At 41.1% G+C, this 23,915-nt stretch overlaps 1 protein-coding gene across 2 annotated transcripts; it reads right to left on the reverse strand.

Moving 5' to 3' along the window:
• Positions 1-286: 286 nt before the first annotated feature.
• SLC6A4 (solute carrier family 6 member 4) lies at positions 287-20,506 on the reverse strand. 2 transcript variants are annotated; one of them, XM_085078370.1, is made up of 14 exons: positions 20,135-20,506; positions 13,271-13,872; positions 12,421-12,555; positions 11,595-11,814; positions 11,068-11,206; positions 10,562-10,696; positions 8,714-8,817; positions 7,877-8,004; positions 7,436-7,548; positions 6,557-6,688; positions 5,413-5,512; positions 4,954-5,054; positions 3,428-3,595; positions 287-2,761 (listed from the first exon to the last, which is right to left on the reverse strand). In XM_085078370.1, exons 2-14 carry the CDS (start codon positions 13,725-13,727, stop codon positions 2,687-2,689), a joined length of 2,007 nt encoding a protein of 668 aa, XP_084934496.1. In that variant the 5' UTR covers positions 13,728-13,872; positions 20,135-20,506; the 3' UTR covers positions 287-2,686. The 2 variants fall into 2 exon arrangements, with proteins under 2 accessions (XP_084934496.1, XP_084934498.1); XM_085078372.1 differs by lacking the exon at positions 20,135-20,506 and adding an exon at positions 14,079-14,290.
• Between the last annotated feature and the right edge of the window lie 3,409 nt (positions 20,507-23,915).

Below are 23,915 nucleotides of genomic sequence, written 5' to 3' on the forward strand. Positions count from 1 at the left end.
AGTTTTATATGTCAGCTAATCAAGTAGTTAAGCACATACTCCAGTGAGGAGCAGTTTGGTTTTGCTGTTCTGTGTAAACAAGTGTAATGAGCTTTGGTTCTTCTGTTGGAATGGAATGAAAGAGTGGTTAGAGTGGGCCAGAGTTCAAACACTGAAGGAAATCCTCTGCTTTTTGTCAGAGGCCTTGTTGGCATTGTAAACTGGACTAGATATTCTGCTTTTCCTTAGAATTGAGATTTTATCTTTGCTCTTCCCAGAAGAGAGAGGCACAAGAGACGTCTGCAGATGGTTTATGAATATTAAATTTATTACAATAACAGTTTACAGTACAAGGCACATACTGATGACTTACAATCAGCTTGCAACACTTGTAACTAAACAGCTGCATAAATTAATACAGGTGCATCATGTACAAGTTGGAGGGAATACTTAGTTCTGTACAGCTAAAACTCCAGTTTAATTCTCTTTAAAAGGCAAAGATGGTCCTAATTTACCAGTTTCATAACTTCCTTTTCACTGTTCAGAACAGAGGGTAGGATATACTCATGATAGATGAGTGGAACATGAGCTGAAGAGAAGGAATTTTTTTGCCTCAAAACACTTTGTAACTGCAGTGCACCTCAATTGTTATCAATATTTTTGATACAAAACCAGTGTTTAAGGTATGGCTACTTGCTGAGCTACCTGATAAATATTGGTTTCAGATGGGTATGTAAAATGGAAAAAAAAAAGAATTGCATAAATAAATAAATTTCTCAATATTTCAACCACTCAGCTAAATAGAAATACTGAACTTACCATAATAAGATATTCAAACCATGTAACAAAAAAGTAATGAGGACTAAACTGCCTTTCAAGTTCAGCTTTTATAGAATGAAAACACGGATGTATTTTATCTCTGTATTATTCAGGAAAAGGAAAGCCTTTTAAATCTACATTGCTTTTTGTATCTTCAAATAATTCTAAGAATTTTCATCCTCTCTCAATATCTCAGGACTCAGAGCACATTGTTCTCACGTTTCAGCTGTTTCAGGGCTTGTGTTACTATCAGGGCTTCCTGGCTGACTTAATTCACTAAAAAATGTGGCATTTCTTGGGAAGTCTCTCTGAAACCACCCAGAGCAACAATATCTGCCCTACATCGGTGTCTTAAAATACATTTTTTTGTTAGCTGAACACCTGTCTGAAGAAGGAAGAAACTGGGTAGGGTTTTCTCCTTTATTTCCCACACTTTGCTATTGGATACATACAAATACCTCATTCATCTTACATTGACATTTCATGTGTATTTTTTCAGTTAATGAGAATTTAATTTTTGGAAGTAGGTTTCAAATACACTTGAGGCATCAGCTACAAAACTATTTCTCATCAGTAACTGTCCAGTAAGACATCTATTATGTTTTTCTAGTGGCAATTAAAGAACATAATTCCCTTTTGAAAAATAGTTGAGGAGTCTGTAGTTCTGAAAGAACAGTCCTTGTCCCTCATAAGTTATTTCCATATTGGAAGCTGGGCTTGAGGCTTAAATGAACTCAAAAGTCATTAGCCAAAGTGGAAAAGGAAGTGGAAGAGGCCTTTCTCCCACATAAGGGGAAAAACCTGGCAAAGATGCTGGAAATGTTTTCAAAAGGCAAACACACCATCCCTGCTTTTTTCTCACCTGGCAAGTGCTTCATACCCAGGTAAACTCAGCAGCTTCCTTAATGCCCCTGCTCTGGAACCTTGACAAGTTTAGCAATGTTACCTTAGTACACCATAGGATGCAAAAGAGACTTTTATCCTCTATTTTTTTATTTTCATTGTAATCTCTGTGCCATAGAGTAAAAATACAATGCAAGTTTTTATGTGAATGATGCCTGCTTGGCTTTATCTGCACATCCACTGCAGCTGAACTCGTGTCCTCTGAGGGACAGGGGAGGTGCAGCCAGACTGAAGGGCAGCTGCATTTGGGAACATTTGTGTGCATGTCATGTAAAGAGCTTAAGATGTACATGGAAGGTAATTTGTGTGTCAGTGCCTTAAAATTGAATAGAAATAATTCTAATGAGAATCAATCCTGCTGAACTCTACTCACCTTCTTGCTAAGAAAAAAATCTCTGCTTTTCTTCTTCAGCATGAAAACCCAGTGCACTCTGTCTACCTCACTACCCTCTCCCTCTGTCTACCCTACTACAAACCTAGGGAACTTCCTATTTTTATTTTCCTAGTTTATAAACCCCTGCGTTACTCGAGTAATGTATGGCTATCAGAAATATTTGTGCATTTTCCCATGTAGTTGAAGCAATTAGAGAACCTTAGAAGCGAATACGACATTGCCCGGTACGAACGATCACATGGAGGGAGATACAGGAGCACTGCCACGGACTGGGGGTCTACACCTAATCCTGCCTTGCCTTGCTCGTCCTGGAGGGGCTGCTGCAGGCACTCGGTGCCACTCCTGGAGCAGGGATGTTCCCTCGAGTTCCAGAGGGAGTTCTCAGTTCAGCCTGCTTGGAAGTGCACTGAAGTAGATGTCATTGAATTGCTTGGGTAAATTGCTTGGAGGCATCACCTTTCTGAACGTTGTCAGTGATGCAGCTTCCGTGGAAAACTCTGTTGTCTCAGCTGGAAAGGTGATTCTCTGGGGGGAGAGGGTGGGGAAAGTGACATTTTATGCTCCTCTTCCCTCCCCCAGAATCAGGTTAGCTTATACTGCGTTCATGCGGATGTCTCCAAAAGGAATCTCTGTAGCTGTTTCTGGAGTAATGCTTTTCAGAATACGCTGTTGGAAAGAAATCAGTATTAGACATTGATTAATTTTGGAGGCAATACATAACATGACAGCCATTCAAAAGGAGATTTATTATAAAGTATGACTTGGCTTTGAGTTACACCTCCTGAACTACTACTTCAGAATGTTTCAGGCCTCTATGAGCACTATGAAGATGTAAAGTGCTATAGAAGTACACAGCAGGATTTTAAATTTGTCATATAATTAGAATCAAAGCTTGGCAGATGTCATATTAATGCTTGAGGACTTTGCAGTTTACTTGGATACCCTGAGCCAACTAAACACATTCTTTATGAACTGGTATTTGAACTTAGAAAAAATCCCAGTATTATCATTACAGGCTGCCACAGATTTATGGCAGAGAAATCTTACTAAATGTGGGAGAGAAAAACAGCTTTTTTACAGATACACCCCAGGGAACCAACCTTTAACTGCCTCATTTGTTTGACTGGGGGATTTGAGTGTCTGGGGTGAATTTCAGGAAAAGTCTTCAGTTCTGCAGAGCTTAAAAAATTATTTGATAAAACATTTTCTAAGAATTTGTTAGTGGCCTCAGTAAGACCTGAGGAAACTGGTGAGAATAAAAAAAATCTACTCATTCTTAGAAATCACCTCCTTCCTAACAGTCAAACAGAAACAACAGAGCATCAGGGATACCTCCTTAAGTGTTCCTGGGGTGACAACCAACCGATAGACCATGTAGATGGGAATGAAGATGATGGAGGAGGTTCCTATGCAGTAACCCACAACTGTGGTCCAGTAGGGATAGTCATAATCAAAAAGCCTCAGCTCAGGAGGGTGGGACAGAAAGCTGCAAGTGACGAACTGAAAGAGAAAAAGGGGGAAGTGTGAATATGTGGATTTTGATGGCACACACTTTGGGAAACTCTGTGTTCCAGGGTGATACTGAAATAAATAAAAAATCAGTGGGACTCAAGATTAAAAAATACGTTGACACTGAAAAAAATCCTAAATTGCACTAGTATGGATTTAAAACAAAAAATCAACAACAAATCAGAAGACAAAAACCAAAAGGATGCTTCCCAGAGGAGATGCTCTCCACACAACACTGCTCTCTGTCAGTACAAGAAAAGGATGAAATATCAGCTCAGTTAATGCTGATGGATCATTTTCCTGAGGATATCATTCATGACTGAAAAGTTTCTTAGGAAGCAAATACTTTTAGTTGAATGTTACAGGAATATTATTTGTGACTGTCCTTGGAAGGATCTCTGTTTTTTCCAGGGTATCATCAGAAGCTCAGGATTATGAGAAAAACTTCCGTACAGAAATGACATCCTGCATCCTGGGCTTTCCTTATTTTAGGTTAGTTGCCATAGGGAATACAAATAGCTCTGCCTGGTAACCACATCCCCAGAGCTCTGTGCCTCTCTGTTTGTTTTGCTGGTTTAGGATCACAAAGAGCACAGTAGTATAAACATTACTGTGGAGTGACGTTTTATTTATAGACTGTTCTTTCTAGGGGTAATAAAATGAAAGTCTGTTAATTATGCCCTGATCATTACAAGTGTTTTGAATTCACTTTGTAGGTCTTAAATCTGTGCTTCATAAACTCCATTCTGACCTGCTCTGCTCCCACTAAGGCAAGCCAGAATAAAAGATAGCGTGAACTAATTTTGAATCAGGAAATGAACACTTTATGTTCAAATGTTATTGATAATACTGCCAAGCCAAACATTGGGACAGTATTTCCAATTCTGAATTATAGATTTATAATGGTTGTAATTAGCTGCTGTAAATTTTAAGTGGAGTATTCTAAAGTTGTCAGTCAGCAGTTGCTGAGACAGTGTATTTACTTATCTTGGTTTTCCTCCTCTGACAGTATGTTTCATCAGCTTTTATTGCTTCATTTTGCTGAGGTAAACATAAAGCAACAAAACGAAGTAAATCTGTTTAGCAGAGGGCAGGGGAGGGAGTTATTCAAAACCCAGACTTACAAAGCTAACTCAACTACAAAAATCCTTAAAATTGTGATTTAGTAACAAGGTCTTGCAGCACTGTATTGGGTTTTTCACTAATTGAGCCTTTTTGGTTTAATAAAAATTGTTACTAAAGAGCTTCACAAGGGAATTCTGGAATTAAGCATTTAGAAGTCCAAGGAGCTGCATTGTTCAGTGGTAATTTTCTTGTGCTGGAAAGAAAAAGCACTAAAGAAAACTCACCAGAAGGAAGAGGGGACTAATTGCAACCCAGCAAACTCTCCAGTACCAGCCTGGGGCAGAGCCCAGCATTTCTTTCACATCGTTGCAAAACTGGGTGATGCCTGTGGAGACAAGTGGGAGCAGAGGGATGACAGCAGATCTAAGTTGTTCTCAAGTAGATGCTCAACACTTTTTTATGCCCAGCAAGTAAATTCAGAATCCATCACAAAAGACTATGTTGTTCCTATAACTCTTAATTATATTAAATCCTTCATTATTCTGAATTATTGCTCTTGTTACTTTTAGATATACTTCTATCAGAGAGCAATTAATACTAAATCTCACTGGTTTCATTATCAGTGAGTTTGTAAAAAGCTTTTGTAAACTTTTTCTGGAGAAGTGGGTGATCTTGTGTGCAGAAACCGAGGCAGTGTGAGCTGCAGGGGCTCAGGAGTTTGGGTCAGGGGTGTTAGTCAGTACCATAGAACCAGGACACAGCCACTGCTTCCAGGAACACCACAGTCAGGACAGCTGGACCTGTGGCATATTCTTCAAACAGCTTCACCACATATGCTCCTCCCTGGAAAAGAGATCAAATTGTCAGCATTCCCAGGATCCAGGAGTGGGAATCCTGCACTGCTGCAGTCTGTTACTGCCTTTGGCTGGAGCAGAGCATTCACAAGTGGGAAATTCACCCAGTTCTGTCACTTTGTGGCTGTTCCTGCCAGGGAAATCCTGCTGATCTGCTCACTCTCTGTGGACATCCTTCACCAGGGGGCTGCCATGCAGAGAAGCTAAAAATCTGCTGGCAGTTCTGGCTGGATTTTAGTGAACAAATGGGATTTTACAGGCTTTTTGCATGCCTTCTGTGGTGCCCTCTTCTTTCTCCAACAGGGATTATAGCTACTGAACAGGAAATAAATGAAGTGTTACTTTGCTTTCTTTCCATTTGGGATCTAGAACCATGAAGGAGGAGACCTCTTGCAGAGGAACTCATCATCCTTGTACAGCAAACACTTCACATGAGAAGGAAGTTACACATAAATGAGCAAGTGAAGCAAAACATGACAGGAAAGCCAAGTATTTCTTTCCTTTTCCCTTGTGATCATTACACTCATTATTCAAAAATTGCTTGGTGTGAGAATGAAATCCATAAGCCCCAAGGGAACTATTTGGTTTGACTAATGATGATTTCTGCCCTGAAACAATGAGGAAGATCCAGGAAATCCATTACTAGAATTTCTTTTTAATTCAAGATACATTGTAAACATTGTGGAGATTGTAATAACTACTCATGTTATTTTTAAACATGGAACTTTTGGGAACAAGAAGTAAACCACATTAAAAATGTAGCTAGTTGTCTGATGACTGATGCAGCCATTGAGCAGCATCATCCTTTATGATGTGCAGCACATCATGAGTTGCAGTAGGATCATTTTGCAACCAATTTCCTAGTGAAATACTCTTCACATTTATTCCAAGTAATAGATTTCTAATGCATAAAGAAAACAGGCTGGAGATTCAATCTGATTTCTCGAAACTCTTCAAAAATTACTACCCTCTCCAAGGTGTCGTTTGCAGGAAACTGTCAGTGAGGGAGGCTCAGGGTGGGTGAAATACTCACAAATGTCAGGGTTGCCAGCGACCCCAAAAAGCAAACGATGGTCAGACCAAGGACAAACAATTCCCTGCGTTTGCCCCAGACATGCAGGAATTCATCCAGAACTCCAGTGATCACTCCCTCCAGTCCTGCAAACTGAAAAGCATGGAAAAATCACTGGAAAATAGAGGGCAGTGTTACCTGCTTAAAAGGATGTTTCAGTGCTTAAAGGAGCATTGAAACACTTGCACTTTTTTCGTCTGTAGAGCTGGTGTGGGGTTTTTTAACAAGTCTTTCCTCATAACTTTTTTATACCCTTTGAGGTGGGGATTTAGTCCTCAGGTATCTGTGTGAATGGCAGTCCTGTGTTAGAGGCACCAGGATGTGGAGAAGTGGGAGGTGGTTCAGTAGGACCAAGACTGAAACCATCTGAGTTCAGCCTTGCTGGAAGGAGCTGATTCTCCATCTGTAAAACTAGACTCACATGGCAGCTTTTTTTTTTATATCTCCAGTTCCCACCTTTTCAATCCAGTTTGTGTGAAAAACCTCCAAATTTTCATAATTGCTTTGTAAGTTTACAAATGAGAAAGGAGCCTGGAGGGCTGCATTCAACCAGGAGTGTGTGAATCAAGTTCTTTGCTTGTGTTTCCACGTCTTATTGTCCACAGCATGACAGTGACAAATCATTCAATTATATTTAAACCTATTTAGATAAAAATTGGAGTAATAGTTGCTGTTTTACAGAAGGCACCTGGAGCTGCCAATCCTGCTGCAAACCCCTCAGTGACAGTGCAGTGTTTGTAATTCTATTTCTGTGGTACCTGTGGGGTAAAGGTTGTCCCCCAAGGATCCCAGATCCCATACATTCCCAGATCCCAACAGTCTCCCACGCTGGCTACTCACCGTGCTGTCTAATCCCAGCGTGAGCAGCATCAGGAAGAAGATGATGGCAAAGAAGGTGGAAGCAGGCATGTTTGCAATGGCCTCTGCATACGTGATGAAGAGCAGGCTGGGTCCTGGATCAGAGAATTGAGATCACTGTTCGCCAACACTGCTGTGGAAGGACAGGCTGGTGCATGATGACTCCCAGGGGAAAAGTCTCCTCCAGGCTGTTTTGCCACATGCAGTAACCACCACATCTGTGAAACTGCAGTCTGACTTTTATGTGTTGTATTCATGGGCTAATTTTTAGCTGCACTGTGTAACAGTGCCTTTATAAAGTCAGTATCCTGAATAATATACTAAATATTTCTCATAATTTGGGCTGCTCTCAATCCAGAAGATAATACACAAATACATTCTACCTTAGAAGCAGTTTGAGATGTGTATAAAACATTAACCTACCAGTGTCTTTGGCAACCTCTGACACATCTTCATTCCTCATCTCAGCCATGTATCCCAGCACAGTGAAGATGACAAATCCAGACACAAAGCTGGTCAAGCAGTTCACAGTGCTGGTGACCAGAGCATCTCTGCAACAGAAGACCTAACTCATATCAGGGAATTTGCATCTGCTAGAAAGAGTAGTTTACAACTTCTTGGTCTACAGTTTAGACAGACTCCAAGAAAAACTAGGGGAATACAAGAGAAAAAAAAACCAGCACATTTGAAAGAAAGAGGAGAAAACCCAACAACCCACAAACTACTTTTTCTTCTCAAATCCAAACAGATGCTGTAACATCAGTCGGGCACTGGATTAAATGCTGGCTGTATTCTGGTGTTTTAAAATAATAGGAATTACTATATGAATATTAAAGAATCAAGAATTTTATTTTACAAGTTAGAAAAAGAATTTTTTCAAGGTAACAAGGAAACAACTGCAAACTGCCTTTCTGCTCAAGACTATGAAATCATTTCCCAACTGACTACTCAGATTAAATAATTACAGTGTGGTGGTTTGGTGGGTGTTTAGTCCAGTTTGTTGTGGCAGATTTCTACTCCTTGTCCCCCTTGCTGTAATTGATAAAAATTATCACTCTTTAAGACAGGCAAAATAGAAAAGGACTGCTTTAGATTGCAGGTTCTTGCAGTAAGGGTTTCTGTTCCGTCACACTTCTGTCTGATTTCTGTGTACACAGATCTGACAATTCAATCCCTTTCACCAGCACCCTGTTTCTTTGCATAAATACCCACAGTTACATTTTTAACTCGATTTCACTCATAGAATAAGGTAGAACTCACTGGTAGCAGTTGTTGTGGAATTTGTTGTAGCTGGCATAAGCCAACAGGACCCCAAAACCTGGTCCCAGGGAGAAAAAAATCTGAGCTGCTGCATCCACCCAAACCTGAAAAATATTGAAGGCCAAGAAGAAAATGACATGAAACAGATTGAATTAGTTTGGTGTGTGCAGAATATCACTTTGACCTACAAAAGGGTGTTTCACCAGTCTGCCTATGTCCTAGTCCTGCTCTAAGAGACACAAAAGAGATGTTGAAATATGAATGTTTATTGTAGATCTGTGAGAGTTGTAAGTATCCTCTCTAATTTTAGTGGTCCTTATTTTATGTCTTTACGCTGTTGTGGCAGTTGCACTTCTGACAGCATCTTTGATTGATTCAGTGAGTTGCCTGGAATCAGTTTAACACAAGTTTTGCAGTGTGTGAAGAACTTTCTGTCCATGATTTTGCAGTCTTCCAAATCTTCCCCCAAACTCCGTGTGCTGTGGAATAGACCTGTGTTTGGCAATGTGTCCTCCAGGCTGTGTAGACTTTTCCTAGATTTATGGAAATATATTTGACAGTGTGGACGCAGTTCTGGTTCTTAGGGCTCAGTTCAGCTTTGTTGTAGCTGTGACAGATGCAAGTGTGATGATCTTGTTATGAAAAGCGTGTTGTACTTGAAAAGTGGCCACAGCCCTAATGAGTAATGTTCTAAAGTACAATATCAGCTCTCTTTTTGAAGGTGAAAGTCCTCATTCATTTATTCTCTTTTGATTGAAACATGGAGTTCATTACAACTCATTTCTAATATTCTCTGCCATCGTGTGAGGCCATCCTGTATCATCCAGACAGAGCTCTGTCATCACCCAGCACACAGATTGCAATCTGCTGTCCTCACTCCAGATACATCCAATACAATATCAATGCCCCTTATTGCTTTTTCAGAAGATGTGGTTCCTTATTGGAGATGCTGCTTTATCAGAGACTGGTGTCTTTTCATTTCCTCTTCATTCAAAACTCTCCATATCAGCTGGGCAGCAGCAGACTTGCAAACACTGGAATTTTTTAATCTTCGTGTTTGTAGTATTTATTGCTTTGGGGTTTTTCCATCACCCTCCTCACCAGACACTTTCACAGGCAGTGAAGGAAGCACAGCCTTGAGCCTGATGGATTACTTGTCATCCACAGAGTTCAAGGCTGGATCAGATACTAGAGGGCCTGGAGTTTGCTAGTTAGCTCAATCCTGCTTTCCTTTCAAACTTTGGTGGTGTATGCAGGCCTGACTGATTTATTCCTCCTCCACAAGCACTTACATGAATTACTGGGTCAGGGTTTAGTTGGTGTCCATGGGCTCATCTGCCAAAGCTTGTTACAGGATGGAGACAGGAAGTTTCTGCTCTAGTAACCTGCACTATTTAAATAAGGGCAGCTGTGGACACTGTAGGGCTCTACTGACCCCCTTAAGCCAAAAAACTGCAGCTCCACCACTTGTTAAGGTTTAATAAATTCAGTTTGCTCAGCATGACTCTTGTAGGGGAAGGATTTTGTTGCAGTGTAAGAGCATTGATGGCTTCTCACTCAGAGTCAGCCTGGTCACCATTTTCCTGGTGAAAAAGTGTTTGGTCACTTCGTTTCTTCTAACCCCATCACTCATTCTATTCAGCCACTGTATGGGAAATCTGCAGTTAGTTCAAGCTAAATTGAGGGTGGACTCTAGTATTTAAAATGTTTTATAATTATGGAAAAAGTATGGAGTCAGGCTTTTAAATCCGTGCTAAGACACCTGTTGAATCATGGTCTATGTATCTATGCTGATACACACACTGACAGGCTGAAAGCAAATATCTACACTTTTGTAATGGTTTTTACCTCTGTGGCCAGGAGTTTCTGCCAGTCAGGTTTCAAGTAGTAGAGGACACCTCTCCAAGCCCCAGGCAGAGTGGCACCTCTCACTAGCAGGACGAAGAGGATGATGTAAGGAAATGTGGCAGTCACCCAAACCACCTGTGAGGGAACATGGTGGGAGAGCATTTGCCATGGGTAGAAAGTTAACAGGGATAATAAGAATTAGTTAATCATATTATATCTCTTAGCATTTATAGCATCTTCACTTGAGCTTCTCTGCAGGTCTGTAAACAAGCAGTTTGCGTATCTGTCCCCTTTCCCTGGCAGGGTTGTTCCTGCCCAGAGAACAACTTATTGTCCTTTTTTACTTGGAAAAGCAGTCACTGTACATCAAGTGCCTCCCAAATAAACCAGCCCATAATCCCTGTCACAAAAACAACCTGAGATAATTCCCTGTCAGTTAATTGCCTCATTTAGAACTGCTTCTATGCTGTACTATACCAAGTTGATGTGTCTTGCTTTTGCATCACCTTGCCAGATGTTTTGACCCCTTTCCAGATGCTGAAGTACACAATGGTGAAGATTAACAATAAGCAGAGGGTCAGTTGCCAGCTAATCCCCCCCAGGTCATCCAGCCCATCAGACCTGTGCACCTGCAGAACTTGGCGGCTGCAAGAGGGAAGAAAAACACAGAACAGATATTTTTAAAACAAATTCTTGCTTTAAGCATGCATTTAACAGTCCCATGCTGTGGTCTGAGCGTTACTAGGAATCCTGAGGCCTTGATAAGCAGCCTTCAAAGAAATTACATTTTGGATTTGTTTTATTTTAATTAAAATTTTTACATTAATGGCACACCAGTGATGATAAGTGAGGGCTGACAGCATTTGGAAAGCTCCTAAAACACAGAGCACCCCTCAACCCTCAATCCACCTGCAAGAATTCAGAGATTTGAAGAGAGTACCATCAACAATCAGCCCTGCTGCCCTCTGAGGAAAACCTTGCTGGTGTTCCAGCAGTCTGGCTAACACCACCATCCTCACTTACATGCACTTACGTATAAAATTCTTCTGCAGGAGAGATGGAGTGCAGGGTCCAGCTGACATTGTCCTTGCTGAAGTAGTTGGTGCAGTTTCCTGTGTTCCAGGGGTTTGTGCAGCTGGTCCATGGCAGCTCCGCCGTGAAGGAGGAGATGAGGTAGTAAAAAGCCCAAGCCATGATGGTGTTGTAGTAGGAAGCTACGTAAAGATCTATGATACAGATGGCAAAGCCGATTCCTGGCGAGGCAGGAGATAATTGCATTCAGTCAGTGCAAGTTTGGGGCCAAAAAATTAAAATAAATCGGTTATCACATCAGCTACCATTAGTAGCTGTCTAAAGCAGCTCTGCAGGAGGAACACACACCCTCACAAGTGTTTACAACACTGGAATTTCTTGTGACTTCAGAAATACTCTGATTCCAGTAAAGCATCCTTAATCAAGACAGAGCATGTTTATAGAGAGGGGTTTTCCATGTGTTCCTAAATTCCTGTGATTTAGAAATAGGCCTCTTGCAGTCTCAGTAAATAAAAGGACAAAACCAGACTTATAATACTGGGAACAAGAATAAATGAGCATATAGAACAGCTCCTTCTATTCTTTATATTTTTAGGCTTGGTCAGCCTCTATATAATCAATTTGAGTTGCATACTCTACATGTGTACAAGAGTATACACCTGTGCAGGTGTGCATGGATTCTTAGGAAAACTTTCTTTTTAAAGCCAAAATCTTATGTAGAACAAGCCTTACTTGGTTTTATGAGACTTTCTTCCTTTTTACCCTGAAATTCCACCTTGATAGGAAAATTTTCCAATTATTCAGAAAGTTCTGTTTCCCTTCATTACCTTTGAATATAGGACATATTTTTCTCCAAATGGAAATACACCCATTCCTGTGGTATTGTCCTAGTGCTAATTCCATGTAGAAGAGAGGAATCCCTCCGAAGATGGCCATGATTGTGTAAGGAATGAGGAATGCTCCTGCAGGAGAGAAACAGATGATTGTAACTCTTCACAGACTCCTCTTCCAAAAGTACCATTACTCCATAAACAAGAATTCCTTTTATCCCACAGGGAAAATGCCTATCCCCTTCCCAATACACCACTGAGTTACTATGGGATTTCTTCTAAGGGTAACTACGTAGCAGTGTGAACAAGAAGCAACATTCAGGCCAAACTTTTCACATTTCTGTAATGCAGAATTCACTGACTCCACTGGCTGCAGTAAGTACAGCTGTGAGATGGGCTGCAGATAAAATAATTAATTTCTCCAGTAGCATACCTTTGTTACATCAGAGAGACAAAAGTCCTTTTCAAGATCTTCTTGATTAGATTTTATATTTATATTTTGACCCTCAGGTCAGTGAGTCAACCACCTCTTCATGAGTTGGTTTAGACATGTTGGTTTATCAGATTTTAAAATATCCCATGGGAAAGGGATTAAGTCTTCCCTTTTGGGGTGTAGGTCTGCACCTATCTGGCTCTCAGCTTCTGGTTGTGCTGAGGTTTTAAATCTTGCTGAATAGCTTTTCTGTCATTACCCTATCCCAATTTTTAGGTTTTTCAGTTTGCTTGAAAAGTAAGTAATTTCTCCCCGGTCATTCATTATATATGATACTTTAAAAGTCACTAAACCATCCATTTATAAACCAAGAAATTCAGCATTAAGGAACAATGAACAGGCACGGGCACTGACCTCCTCCATTTTGATAGCAGATATAAGGAAATCTCCACACATTTCCCAGATCCACTGCGTATCCAATGACAGAGAGCAGAAAGTCAATTTTTTTACTCCAGGTCTCTCTGTCCTCCAGCTCCATCAGCTGCTGCTGAGCTTCAGCCCCGCAGGTGGTGGACGTGGTGGTGGTGGTGGTGGTGGTGGCTGCTGGGGCTGTGCCCTGGGCATCCTCCACCTCTGCACTGCGGGGAACTGAGCTCTGAACCCCAGAATAGCCATTGGAGATCTGAGCTGCCTCCCCTTTGTCCCCCTGGCTGGGGTGGACTTTGTTGCCCTCCTCCCCCAGCCGCAGGGCAGATTTAGGGTTCCTGACCAGAAGTCCATTCTCTTTACAGTCTTCTCCTTTGCTACAGTCTGAGGCATCTTTCTTGGAAGTCAGTGGCTCAGTCTCATTGCTTGTGGCCTTTTTTTCCATTTTTGGTGAGATTTGTTCTGGTCACTTGCAGAGAGGCAGCAGCACGGGGTCCCCTCGTGGTTTGTCTTCACACACCTTTACTCCCAGCACTTCTAGAATTCCTCTTCCATACTTAAATCCATCAGATTGAAGGCACAAGCACCATCTAAGAAATGAAAGAGTTGAAAATCTATTACAGGCTTTACTGGTGTTGGTAACTTTTCAAGTTACAGCCAGCAGATTCTGTGATTAAAACACAGAAGTAATTAACCATCACAGCATGCAATGTGAATCATGGAGCAGATAATCTGGGATTTTGTCCAGAGAAAGGAAGGAAGAAATCATCCTCTTTGACAGCAGAACCTGGTGTACCTGGATTACACCCTCTCGGGAGGATCTGCTGGACTTTGTGCATTGCTGGACACCTCACACACAGTCACAGTCCTGCTGTCTTCTGGTGTCACGTTCTCCCTCTGAGCACTGTTGGACTCTCAGTTTGCAAACTGAGGGCAGAGTTTAGTGTGGCTTTAATTCTCATTTTCCTAAGTTCATCCTGTGACTCATCCACTCATCTTGTGGCAATTTCTAGGTTCACCCGGTATGAAGGGGAAAGAATTAATTAAACAAATACGAGATAACCATGGATATAAAAATTACATTTCATGACCATCTTTCCTCAGAAATCCCACAGTGGCTGCTCTGTTTAGCAGCAGACATAGAGGGCTTAAATGAAACTCAGAGAAGTATTTAAAGCTCAGTGGTTTTGCATCAACTAACATTCAAGACTCAGTCAACACTAATAACAAGAAGAAAAAATCAAAAACTTCAGTCTGATTTTTTTGATTAAGAACTAACATGTGAGTCTAAAGGACAAAACCTGTCCCCAGTTTTATCTGACTCGCTGAGCAAATAAAAGCATCTTTCATTCTGTTTGGATCTGCTGACACTGTGGTTCCAGCCCTGGGAAGGGTGGTGGGCACTATTCCACTGCCAGCAAAAAAAAGAGGCACTGGGAGGATCTCTCTTATCTGTCCTCTTCATATGTGCTAAAAACAGAATCCAAGGGAGATAAACCATCCTGCAATGAAATATAACACAATTAACTTTTCCTTCGGAACAGAGAGAACAGAGAAAGAGTTGTGATTCAGCAGGTCATGTTTTGTTTTCTGCTGACCTGTTCAGGTAATGTAAACACCAAGCTGCCCTTACCCAGCAAAACTTTGGAACAGGAGCTGATCCCCTGTGCTGTAAATTCCCCAGGGCAGTAACCCTGCTTTATAGCTGGCAGAGTCACACAATCTACACTGTGCCACCACAGATTAAATTATTGCAATTACACCCAATTTTTCCTTTTCCAAACATTTTATCACAGTAACTGTCATTGTCACATCCTAGCAGAAAAAGAAGCATTATTTCACTCTTAACTGCAGGAAAAACTAAAGCAGAGAAGGGATATGATTTGCATATTTCTATAATTTGCTGATTATCAGAGCTATTAAATCTCAAGTTTTCCTCAGCTTTCAACCTTTTGCAAAGACAGTTTGTTAAACTTCTTCTAAACATTTCTCAGTGCAAGCAGAAAGAGAAGGAAAGTTATTGAGCTGCAGAGCAAACAGGAGGATGTTCTCAAGATAAAAATCACTTGAAGATGATGTTTATAACTCTCAGAAATCTTTAGTTCTCCAGGCTTACTTTCTGTCTCTACCTAAATAATCTCCTTTCCATCATACAGCAAGCAGTGCATCATTAATTTGAATTCTTCAAGAGCAAATACTTTTCTGTCATCAGTTAATCACCCACAAAGATTGAAACATCTTCAGAGTTCCAGAGGAAAACACCAAAGCAAAGAACAGGAGGTTCTGTTTTACCTGCAGGACTATAAAACCTGAATGCCTTTGGAGTCCAAAACCTTCCAAATGTCCCAAAGGAGGTTATGGAGATGGAAAGAATCCTGCCACTACTGGTGGCAACATAGAAATCCAAGGAAAGGCCACATCCAATCCTCCCCTTGTATGGGAGGTAAATACCAGGTGGGAATATGGAAAAGTAACCTGAGCCCTTCTGGACTTTATACCTCTCACCCATAAATAGGAATGCAGTAAAGGATGTTGATTTAACTGCATTATCTCATGGGACTGATTTTTCCATACCTGAGGCTTAAACTCTCACTATATTTGTAGAACACTTTATTTCTGCACATTTTTCAGTGCGTTCTTTACTGAGAGCAGGTCAATGAGTGTATTGTTGATTTCCAAGATCTGTGACAACCAGGATCGTTGTCCATCCAGACTTAAGCTCCTTCTGGTCTTCTGCAGACCAGAAGGGGAAAAAACCCCACATTGTTTGAAATATTTCTGCAGAATTTTCAGTAGTTTGAGCCCCAAATATGCAAAATTTACTTGTGAATTTTTTTGGGGCTTCAGCTGAAATTTGAGCAATATCTTTCTGAAAAGGGAATTACAGCTCACCAGCTGTCTTGGGAAATCTCTGGAGTGACAGAGGCCATGGCAACACAGTGGAGTTCACAGGGGCATAGTTGGCACATGAAAGCAGAACAGTTACACATTATTTCATTACACTGTAAAAAATTGTGGGAGAATGTATTTTTTTCTTTGCTGTGTTACAAATCTAGAAAATAAAATATCTGAAGGCACTGTGACCACTAGAAAGAGTGTAAAGAGGTGCAGAACTAGAGCTCTTGGGGTTAGGAAATATGCTTGGACACCTGGGAAGATATCCAGAGGAAAATGACCCTAAGAGTGAAGGATTTTGGCCACCTCAGCCTCCACTTTTCTGCACAGATCCCTAATTCAGGTGCTTGAATGGTGACAGCAAGGACCCCAGAAATAACAGTTTTATTACCAGTTTTATTACCAAAGGTCTCTCTTACATAACTGCACCTTGGCTCCTTATCACCCCTAAGGAGCTGCAGGAGAAAAAGGCAAGATAAAAAAGGGAAGAAGACAGAGATCTGTGCTTTCGTTTCCTTTTGATCTGTGTTTGCTGGACGTGACTTTGCTCCTCTGGGAGGCCCTGAGCAGGGCTTGTTCTGAAGGGCAGCTCCATCCAGGAGCACGTGGAATGTGCCAGCCCTGGGAATGTCACCCTCCCTGAGCAAAGAGTGACTAAAGAGGAGTGACCCTGGAGCACCCAGCGTGGCCTTCACAGCTTTGTTGAAAGCACTTGGATGGATAATTGAACACATGTGTTCCCACACTCTTGACCACAGCCACCAACGCGCTTCACATCAGCTAAATATCAATTAAATTATATTTATTTATCTCCCACACAGAGCCAGACTTGAACGGGCACTGTGGATGTAAAATCCCCGCGTGTTCCTTGATGCACAAATTCAGGTTTTTCGCTTCCACCAGAGCAATCCTGGAGGAGCATCCCTGCCCTGGGATTCCTCCTGCACAACTGATGGAGCATCTCCAGTTTATTTCTGGAGGCTCACAGTGACCTCTCGTGGCAGTGTGGGAATCCCTCGCCTTTCTCGCTCTGCCACAGAGTAAACAAGTCTTTCCAGCACAACAACAAAGTTATTTTCCTGCTCTCGGCAGCTCGCTGGGCTACAGCTGCATTCCTGCAGGAAAATTCAGGTACCACCTTCCCTCCCACTGCTCCTCCATCTGCCCTGCTCCAGCCCCTCACATGCAGGCACTTGCAGGGATTTGAAGCACTTTGAAGCTCTAGAAGAAGAGTCAGCCAAGGGTGTTGGCAAACAGAATCAAGCACTGGGATGATCCCTGTTAACTTGACCTAAATCTCACTTTTATCAAAAAGTATTTAAGGTGGTTAAAGTTACAGCTGCCTGACTCACATGACACCTTGCAGCTCGCACAGGCAGTTGAGCATAAATGGAAAGAGTCCAAGGACATGACTTTTATCTCAAATATCAAGCAAGAAGTTTCTATGACAAGATTGAAATTATTCATCCCAGGCAGGAGCAGGCTGTGCTGTTTACCTGGACCTGTTCTCACCTCTGAGCCACAAAAGAGCCATGAGCCAGAGAGGCTTTGTATTTTTCTTCTGAGTTTACGCAGTTCAGGAGCAACCCTTAAATCAAAGTATTACAGAATAGATGTTCCCATACTGTGAGGACTTATTAAAAAAAAAATTCAGCCAATTAAATTGCATTGCACTCAATTATGATGAATTTTACCTGTTGCGTGTCATACATGAGAACTGGATTTTGATAAGGAGTGGTCAAAACCCACCGAAATGCAGTGAATTGTAACAGGTCTGATCCCAATGCCAGTGATGTTAAATGTTATTGGATGGGGTACTTCAGCACAGCACTGTAACCTGGCAGTATTTTAGAGGAAACTTGCAGCATGCAGGTGACAAAATAGACCCTTTATGTGAGTATTTGCAGAGCTCCAAGGGCTCACTCACATTCCTGCTAAAGCAGAGTGAACTCAGCAAGTCGTGCTGGTGAGACAAAGGCCCTCCTGGGAGAGGGAAAAGCTGCTTCCCAAAGAGTGGCACAAGGAGAGGGCTCTCTCCAGTTAACTCCTATATTCCCAGATAAGGATAAATATGCATTAGATGGGAAAAGAGTATTTTTGAAAGCAGTAGTTTTGGGGAAATACAAACGTGCACTGGGAGTTTTATGTCAATCGTGTCCATGTTTCAGTCTGAAATTAAAAAGTCATCAGGAAAGAGAGATTTTTACCTTCAAAATTCTGTTGAGAAGACTGACGCCGTACTGTAGTGGGAATGCTGCCAAATTGGTGTCAGTCATTTAAAAAACAGGGAGGAGGGGAAATGCATTTTTTTTGGCTGGAGAGTGTCTGTGTGTAGTGCAAGGAAACAGATAAGCTTGGAGGGAATGATATTGCTTTTGTATCCTTCCCCAAATTATTTATATCAACTTGAAGGAAGAGCCGTAACACAGCAAACATCACTAAATAAATGGAGCACCATCCCTTAGTAACAGATGATGTTTCACTGAAGGAGATTTGTTAATGGCTGTGTCCAAATTACAGCCCTTAATTCAGGCTCCAAGTTCTACTCAAGTTCTTTGTGAAACATTTATCCCACAGGCAGGGTTCTTTGTGTTCTATCAGTTCTATAAGATACAGAGCTGCAAACACACAGGTTGGGAAAAGAGTTCAAACATGAGCATCAGAAAGGAGATCAGGACACAGAATTAATATTTCTTTAGGCTCTGCTGCTAATGAAAACTCAGCAGTGTGTATTTCCATGGAGGGAAGCAGGAAAGAACTAAAACACACTGGACATTTCCATGTGTGGGAATAATTTAGGGGGTTTATTAAGTTTCGGTTTGGGGATAGTTTTTCTTAATTTAACCATCTGAAATTCATCACACCCTGTCCAATTTGGAAATGGTCACAACAGTCACTTGCTATATGAGAAGTTTGCAAAATATTCTCCAAGAAAATTACAGTCAATTCACCATCAAAATCACCAGAAGATGCAGCCCAAGTGCTTGAGCCCTTCCCTGGTAAATGTCTGAAAACCCACATTAAAAAAAAAGCCACAACATTTGCAAGAATCCACATCCATTAAATGCATGATCCCTATTCCCCCAGGCTTTCTTAACATATCAAAACATGTTTTCCTTGCTTATTTCTATATTCAGTTACATTGCATTCCTTAATTAAACTCCACATTTCTCAGCAAACTAACCCAGTTGGTTTCAGTAAACATGATTGACTATAAATACATAGGACATGCTCCTCAGATTTATTACTTGCAATAAATCTGTCCTATTGAGTTCAATAATTTACTGTGCTGGAACCATTTACCTTTTAAAATATAACTTAATATGGTTAATAAAGCTCACTTCACCCTTCCAAAATAAATAACAGCTTAAATTGCCTATTTTTTCCTTTTTTCCTTCAGATTCTGCTGCTTTTCTTCATTTTTCCTATAGTTTAGTGCTTTTTTGTAAGCAAATAACTTTACATCTGTAATGGAGTTATGTGGGCTGCCAAAACTCTTAATTTTAGATTGTCAGAACATGTTCTGCTACAGGCATTTGACTCCAAACATTCATAACTGCTGGACAAGTGCCTGAACGTGACAGAGTAGAGCATGTAACAGCAGAAAAGAAATAAAAGGTACTAAAAGTTTTAAAAACCCGCAGAAAACTAAAACTAAAATCAATGCATCTTTTTTGCCCCCAAAGCTTTGCTAGATCCACAATGTTTTAGAAATTTTCAGAGACCTTAAAGCTGATTTAAAAACAAACAAAACCTAGAGAACAGATTTTAGCCTGTCATCAGTATTTCAGATTTTATAACTGAAGTGGAAAGAGGCAACGAGGGGGGAAAGTTAATGAAACTCCAGTGTCTGCTGCTGCAGGGGGTCAGCTCTGAGCAGCAGCTGTCTCTGAGTCTGTCTGAATTTCATAAAAGCACTTCAGACATCGCTGTGTTAAAGAGAAAATCATAAAGTACCTGTGTTTGGGGTTGGTCCGAAGCTCTTCCCTTTGGGTGATCCAAGCTCGAGTCCTCTTCACCCACATTTACTGCAGCCTGGGGAGCTCAGCCTGTGGGCAACTCAGCATCCTGGGGAGGTTTTTGTACACCAGTCCCCCTCACATGGTCTGATTTCCAGATAATCTGCTGCCAAAGAGCTCTTTAAGAATTTTTTGCGTCACTTTAGTCAAATAAACTTTATGTTTCACCAGGGCTGCAGCTCAGTTTTCCTCCTAGAGGTGGGTGGCTACATTTGCCTGCTCTGATCCGTTCGGGCAAGCAGGATCCAATGGAGGCAGAGGCAGAAGGAAGGGAAGCTTTCCTGGTAAGGGACAGTTTTGCTGGATGCTGTGACAGCTGTAAATAACAGGATGGGGATGAGGATGGACACGAAAAAATTTTGGGCGAGTCAGTGAATTACAGATTTATAGGTGGGTCTGTAGATTTCAGGAGGATAGGAAGGACTGGGATATTATCACAATAAAAGGGCTTGGAAGGAATAATTTCTATTGCAGAATATCTGCATTATTTTAATAAAGAAAAGGTTTAGTTTTGTTTTAAAGATTGAAGCACGAATTCTTTACAGGCATTTTGCTGCCTCAATAAGCTCAACAAGTAATTTCCTTTCTTCCTACTACTGTTTCAAATACCTCACTCCACTTCTGACTTATTTTTTTCTCCAGTGTTTTTCATCCAGGGTTTCTTCATTCCTGCACTTCACAACTTGTTTATAAAAAGTCATAAATCACAGGTCAATGCCATAGTTTAGGTGGAAGATTTAGGCAGGGGAAAAAAAAGTGGGAAAGCAGAATAGGGGCAAATAAGAGTAGCTGATTGATTGAGCAGCAGCAGCAGCTTTGCTGTAAGCAGTTACCAGTTTTCAGAGTCTTGTTCCAAACAGTTGAAAAGAAAATAAACTGAGAACTGAAGAGCTGAGGGCTGTAATTCGCACTTTCCTCTGCTGTCCCTGGTCCCTGACAGAGGAGCAGCTGGGCAGGGTGAGGCACCTGCACCATCTCAAGGAGAGCTCAGGCATTGCAGTTACACACACGAGGGGCATGTATTAAAATCATATTTGTTTCCCATTAACTCCCCATGGCACTATGCTAAGGCTGTTTTGTCAAATTGAGCTTTTCGCCTTCCCTTGCTTTAGAAATTCATTGATCTTTTAGTGCAAAAAAGCAATATCTACCTCCTATCTGCCGTGCTGGATTTGCTTCCTGTGCCCTGCTTTGCAAAATAATCAGAATTGGACATGTTAACCTCCACTTCACTGCAGACAGGAAAACCCCCACAAGTTTGTGTCCTTGTGTGTAATGTTCCTCCACAGCCTTCCCTCTGTTTTGTCCTAATTCAGAGGGTTGAGGTCAAAGCACAGGGATTTAATGTGTAAATATCCAGCTGTGGATCTGACCCTGTGCTCTGGAGAACAGGATTTTTTTTCTGGGAGGATGGATGGCACAAGGAGTCTGCACTTTCCCTTTCCATACAGATTTCCAGCTCACTACTGCTGGGAGACGGAAAGGTTTGCCAAACTCACCTTTTCTACTCTCTTGCAAGAAATAAATTCACTCTCTGAGAGCCCCTCTGCTCTTTACAGAATTATATATTGGATTTTTAACAATTTTGGAGGGATTGTCTGAGGTTTTTCTCTCTCTCTGCCTCATCTTAGAGTAAGTTCTTCTATGCCTTATCCTGGCCTTTTTGTTAATTTTTTTTTTTCATTAATGTCTTCCACAGCAGTTGTTGGGTTTTAGTTTTGTTTTGTCTGGTTTTATTTTTGTTTTTAATTTCTTGCAAAATAGTCTGGAGCCTTGGGACATAATAGAAATTACAGACTGGAGATTTCCAGGCAAAACCCTCAACTTTACGACACCTTATTTATTTCACAAATGAAAAACTTTGAGGTGCTGTACTGAGCCAGTTCCAGAATCTCATGAAATCTGTGTATTGGTGGGGAAAATCCTGATGATTTAGGGAAAGAAAAAAGAAGAAAATGGACTTTACACAAGACATTTTTCCACAGATAAAGCAGCTGCAGATTCCAGCACAAGGATGGAATCATGACTCAAATGACCTCATAACAGTAGTACCAACTGTACTATGAGATCAGTAATAGCTCTGCAAGTGTCTCTGATTCACTGCCAATAAAAGGATTGGAACAATTTTCCAAATAACACAAACCAAACAGATCCTGCAATATTTGTTTGTTCCCATCTTTTCTTAGTTAGCAATCAGATACTTTTAGAAGCTATTAAAATTGGCTTTGAGATAAAAGAAACTCTGATTGCCCTTCCCTGCTATTTTCCACACTCACAGTGCTAGGATGCACATCTGGGAGTTGCATGGGTTTTGGAGAGGTTTTGCTGTTTCCACTACAACTGTTTTAAGAGCACATTCCAATGGAGAAATCTGATTCCTAGAACCCACAAACTGCCACTACAACATAACCTCTCCTCAGTTTCTTCTTTAGGAATTGTTATTTTCTGCCATCTGATTAAATCTGAAAGAGTTGGCTTTCATAACATTATCTGTCAGTATTTGCCACCTGTCAGGGGAACTGTCTTTGAATTCTCACATGGTTTTGTTGACAAACTGGAAAAGGAAATTGTTCAGCTGGTTCTTCAACAATCCAAAGGTTTAGGCTTTGCAAATGAGATTATACATATATATAGGTATATAGAAACTAAGGGACAAATCAGAGTTGAAATATAGAGAGCATAAATCATTTTTTTGTTCTAACCATAGCATCATTTTAGCAGTTGTATGTTAATTTTTTCAGTCTAGATTTACAGTTCATAAGACTCAGAGCTTTCTTTGCTGAGTGACAACCTACAGCAAGCCAAGCTCATTCCCACATTATTTCCATTCCAGCCCTTGGAAAGAGTTTAATTCCTTATCATCTCTGAACCATTTCCTAAGACCTGACAGGGGTTAAGTGGCCTGTTCCTCCATCACCCTTGCTGGAGAAGTGCTGCAACAATTCCCTGGGAACAATCCCTGGGCTCTGAACTCTCTCCCACACACCTGGGAAAAGAGTGAGACAGCAAGAGATGGATTGCAAGAGTCTGCAGGTACCAATCCTTACCAATGTTTCCATGGCTGTTCTCCCACAGGCAGAGGAATATCCATCCCAAGGCAGTGCCAGCTTGGTCTTGGTGGCTCCAGGACAAACCTTGGAACATTTTCTTTAACTGCCCTCAGAGTCCTCACAGTGAAAAAAACAGTTCTCACCTTGGCATTCTGCACTCCCCCTCCCCTTCCCAATTCCACCTTGGAAAGAACTTATAAAATTGCAGGGCATAAAGGCAGAAGTGTTGCTGCCAGATTGGCTTCATTCCCCATAACGTGTTTTAGCCATGTGGATTTTCTGTGCTTTTTGGAAGGAGAAAAACACATTACTATTGTATAAAGCGTACAGGGAAATATCCGGGCAAGAACTGGGGAGATAAGCACCTGCTGGACAATACTTTTAAATACTGAAACTAACAAAAACTGGCCTGCAATCAGTTTTGAGTTTAGCAAACTCAATCCTCATCAGTGCTACCACCAGCAACAAAAATGTAAGTTAAACTTTAGGTGAAAAGTTAATTCTTCTTGGCTGGTATCACACTCATAGATAGCACAGAGGAAACAGGAGAACTGGTCTTAAAGTTGTAAATAGATCTTGAAGGACTAAAATTACTGACCTTTTGGAAGAGGAAAAAGCCCCCAAAACAACACATGCATTAGTCATAATGAAAATATTGTGCATAACACA

Source organism: Lichenostomus cassidix, chromosome 19, assembly GCF_008360975.1.
Source record: "Lichenostomus cassidix isolate B80296 chromosome 19, HeHo_3.0, whole genome shotgun sequence".
Taxonomy (NCBI): domain Eukaryota; kingdom Metazoa; phylum Chordata; class Aves; order Passeriformes; family Meliphagidae; genus Lichenostomus; species Lichenostomus cassidix.

Excerpts from the sequence above, each read along its gene's own strand:
- SLC6A4 (XM_085078370.1), bottom strand. The coding sequence starts at position 13,727 with ATGGAAAAAAAGGCCACAAGCAATGAGACTGAGCCACTGACTTCCAAG. Across the intron at positions 6,689-7,435 it reads CGCTGGGATTAGACAGCACG|TTTGCAGGACTGGAGGGAGT; the intron begins GTGAGTAGCCAG and ends CATGCTTTTCAG. Across the intron at positions 5,055-5,412 it reads GGCTGTGTCCTGGTTCTATG|GCATCACCCAGTTTTGCAAC; the intron begins GTACTGACTAAC and ends TTGTCTCCACAG.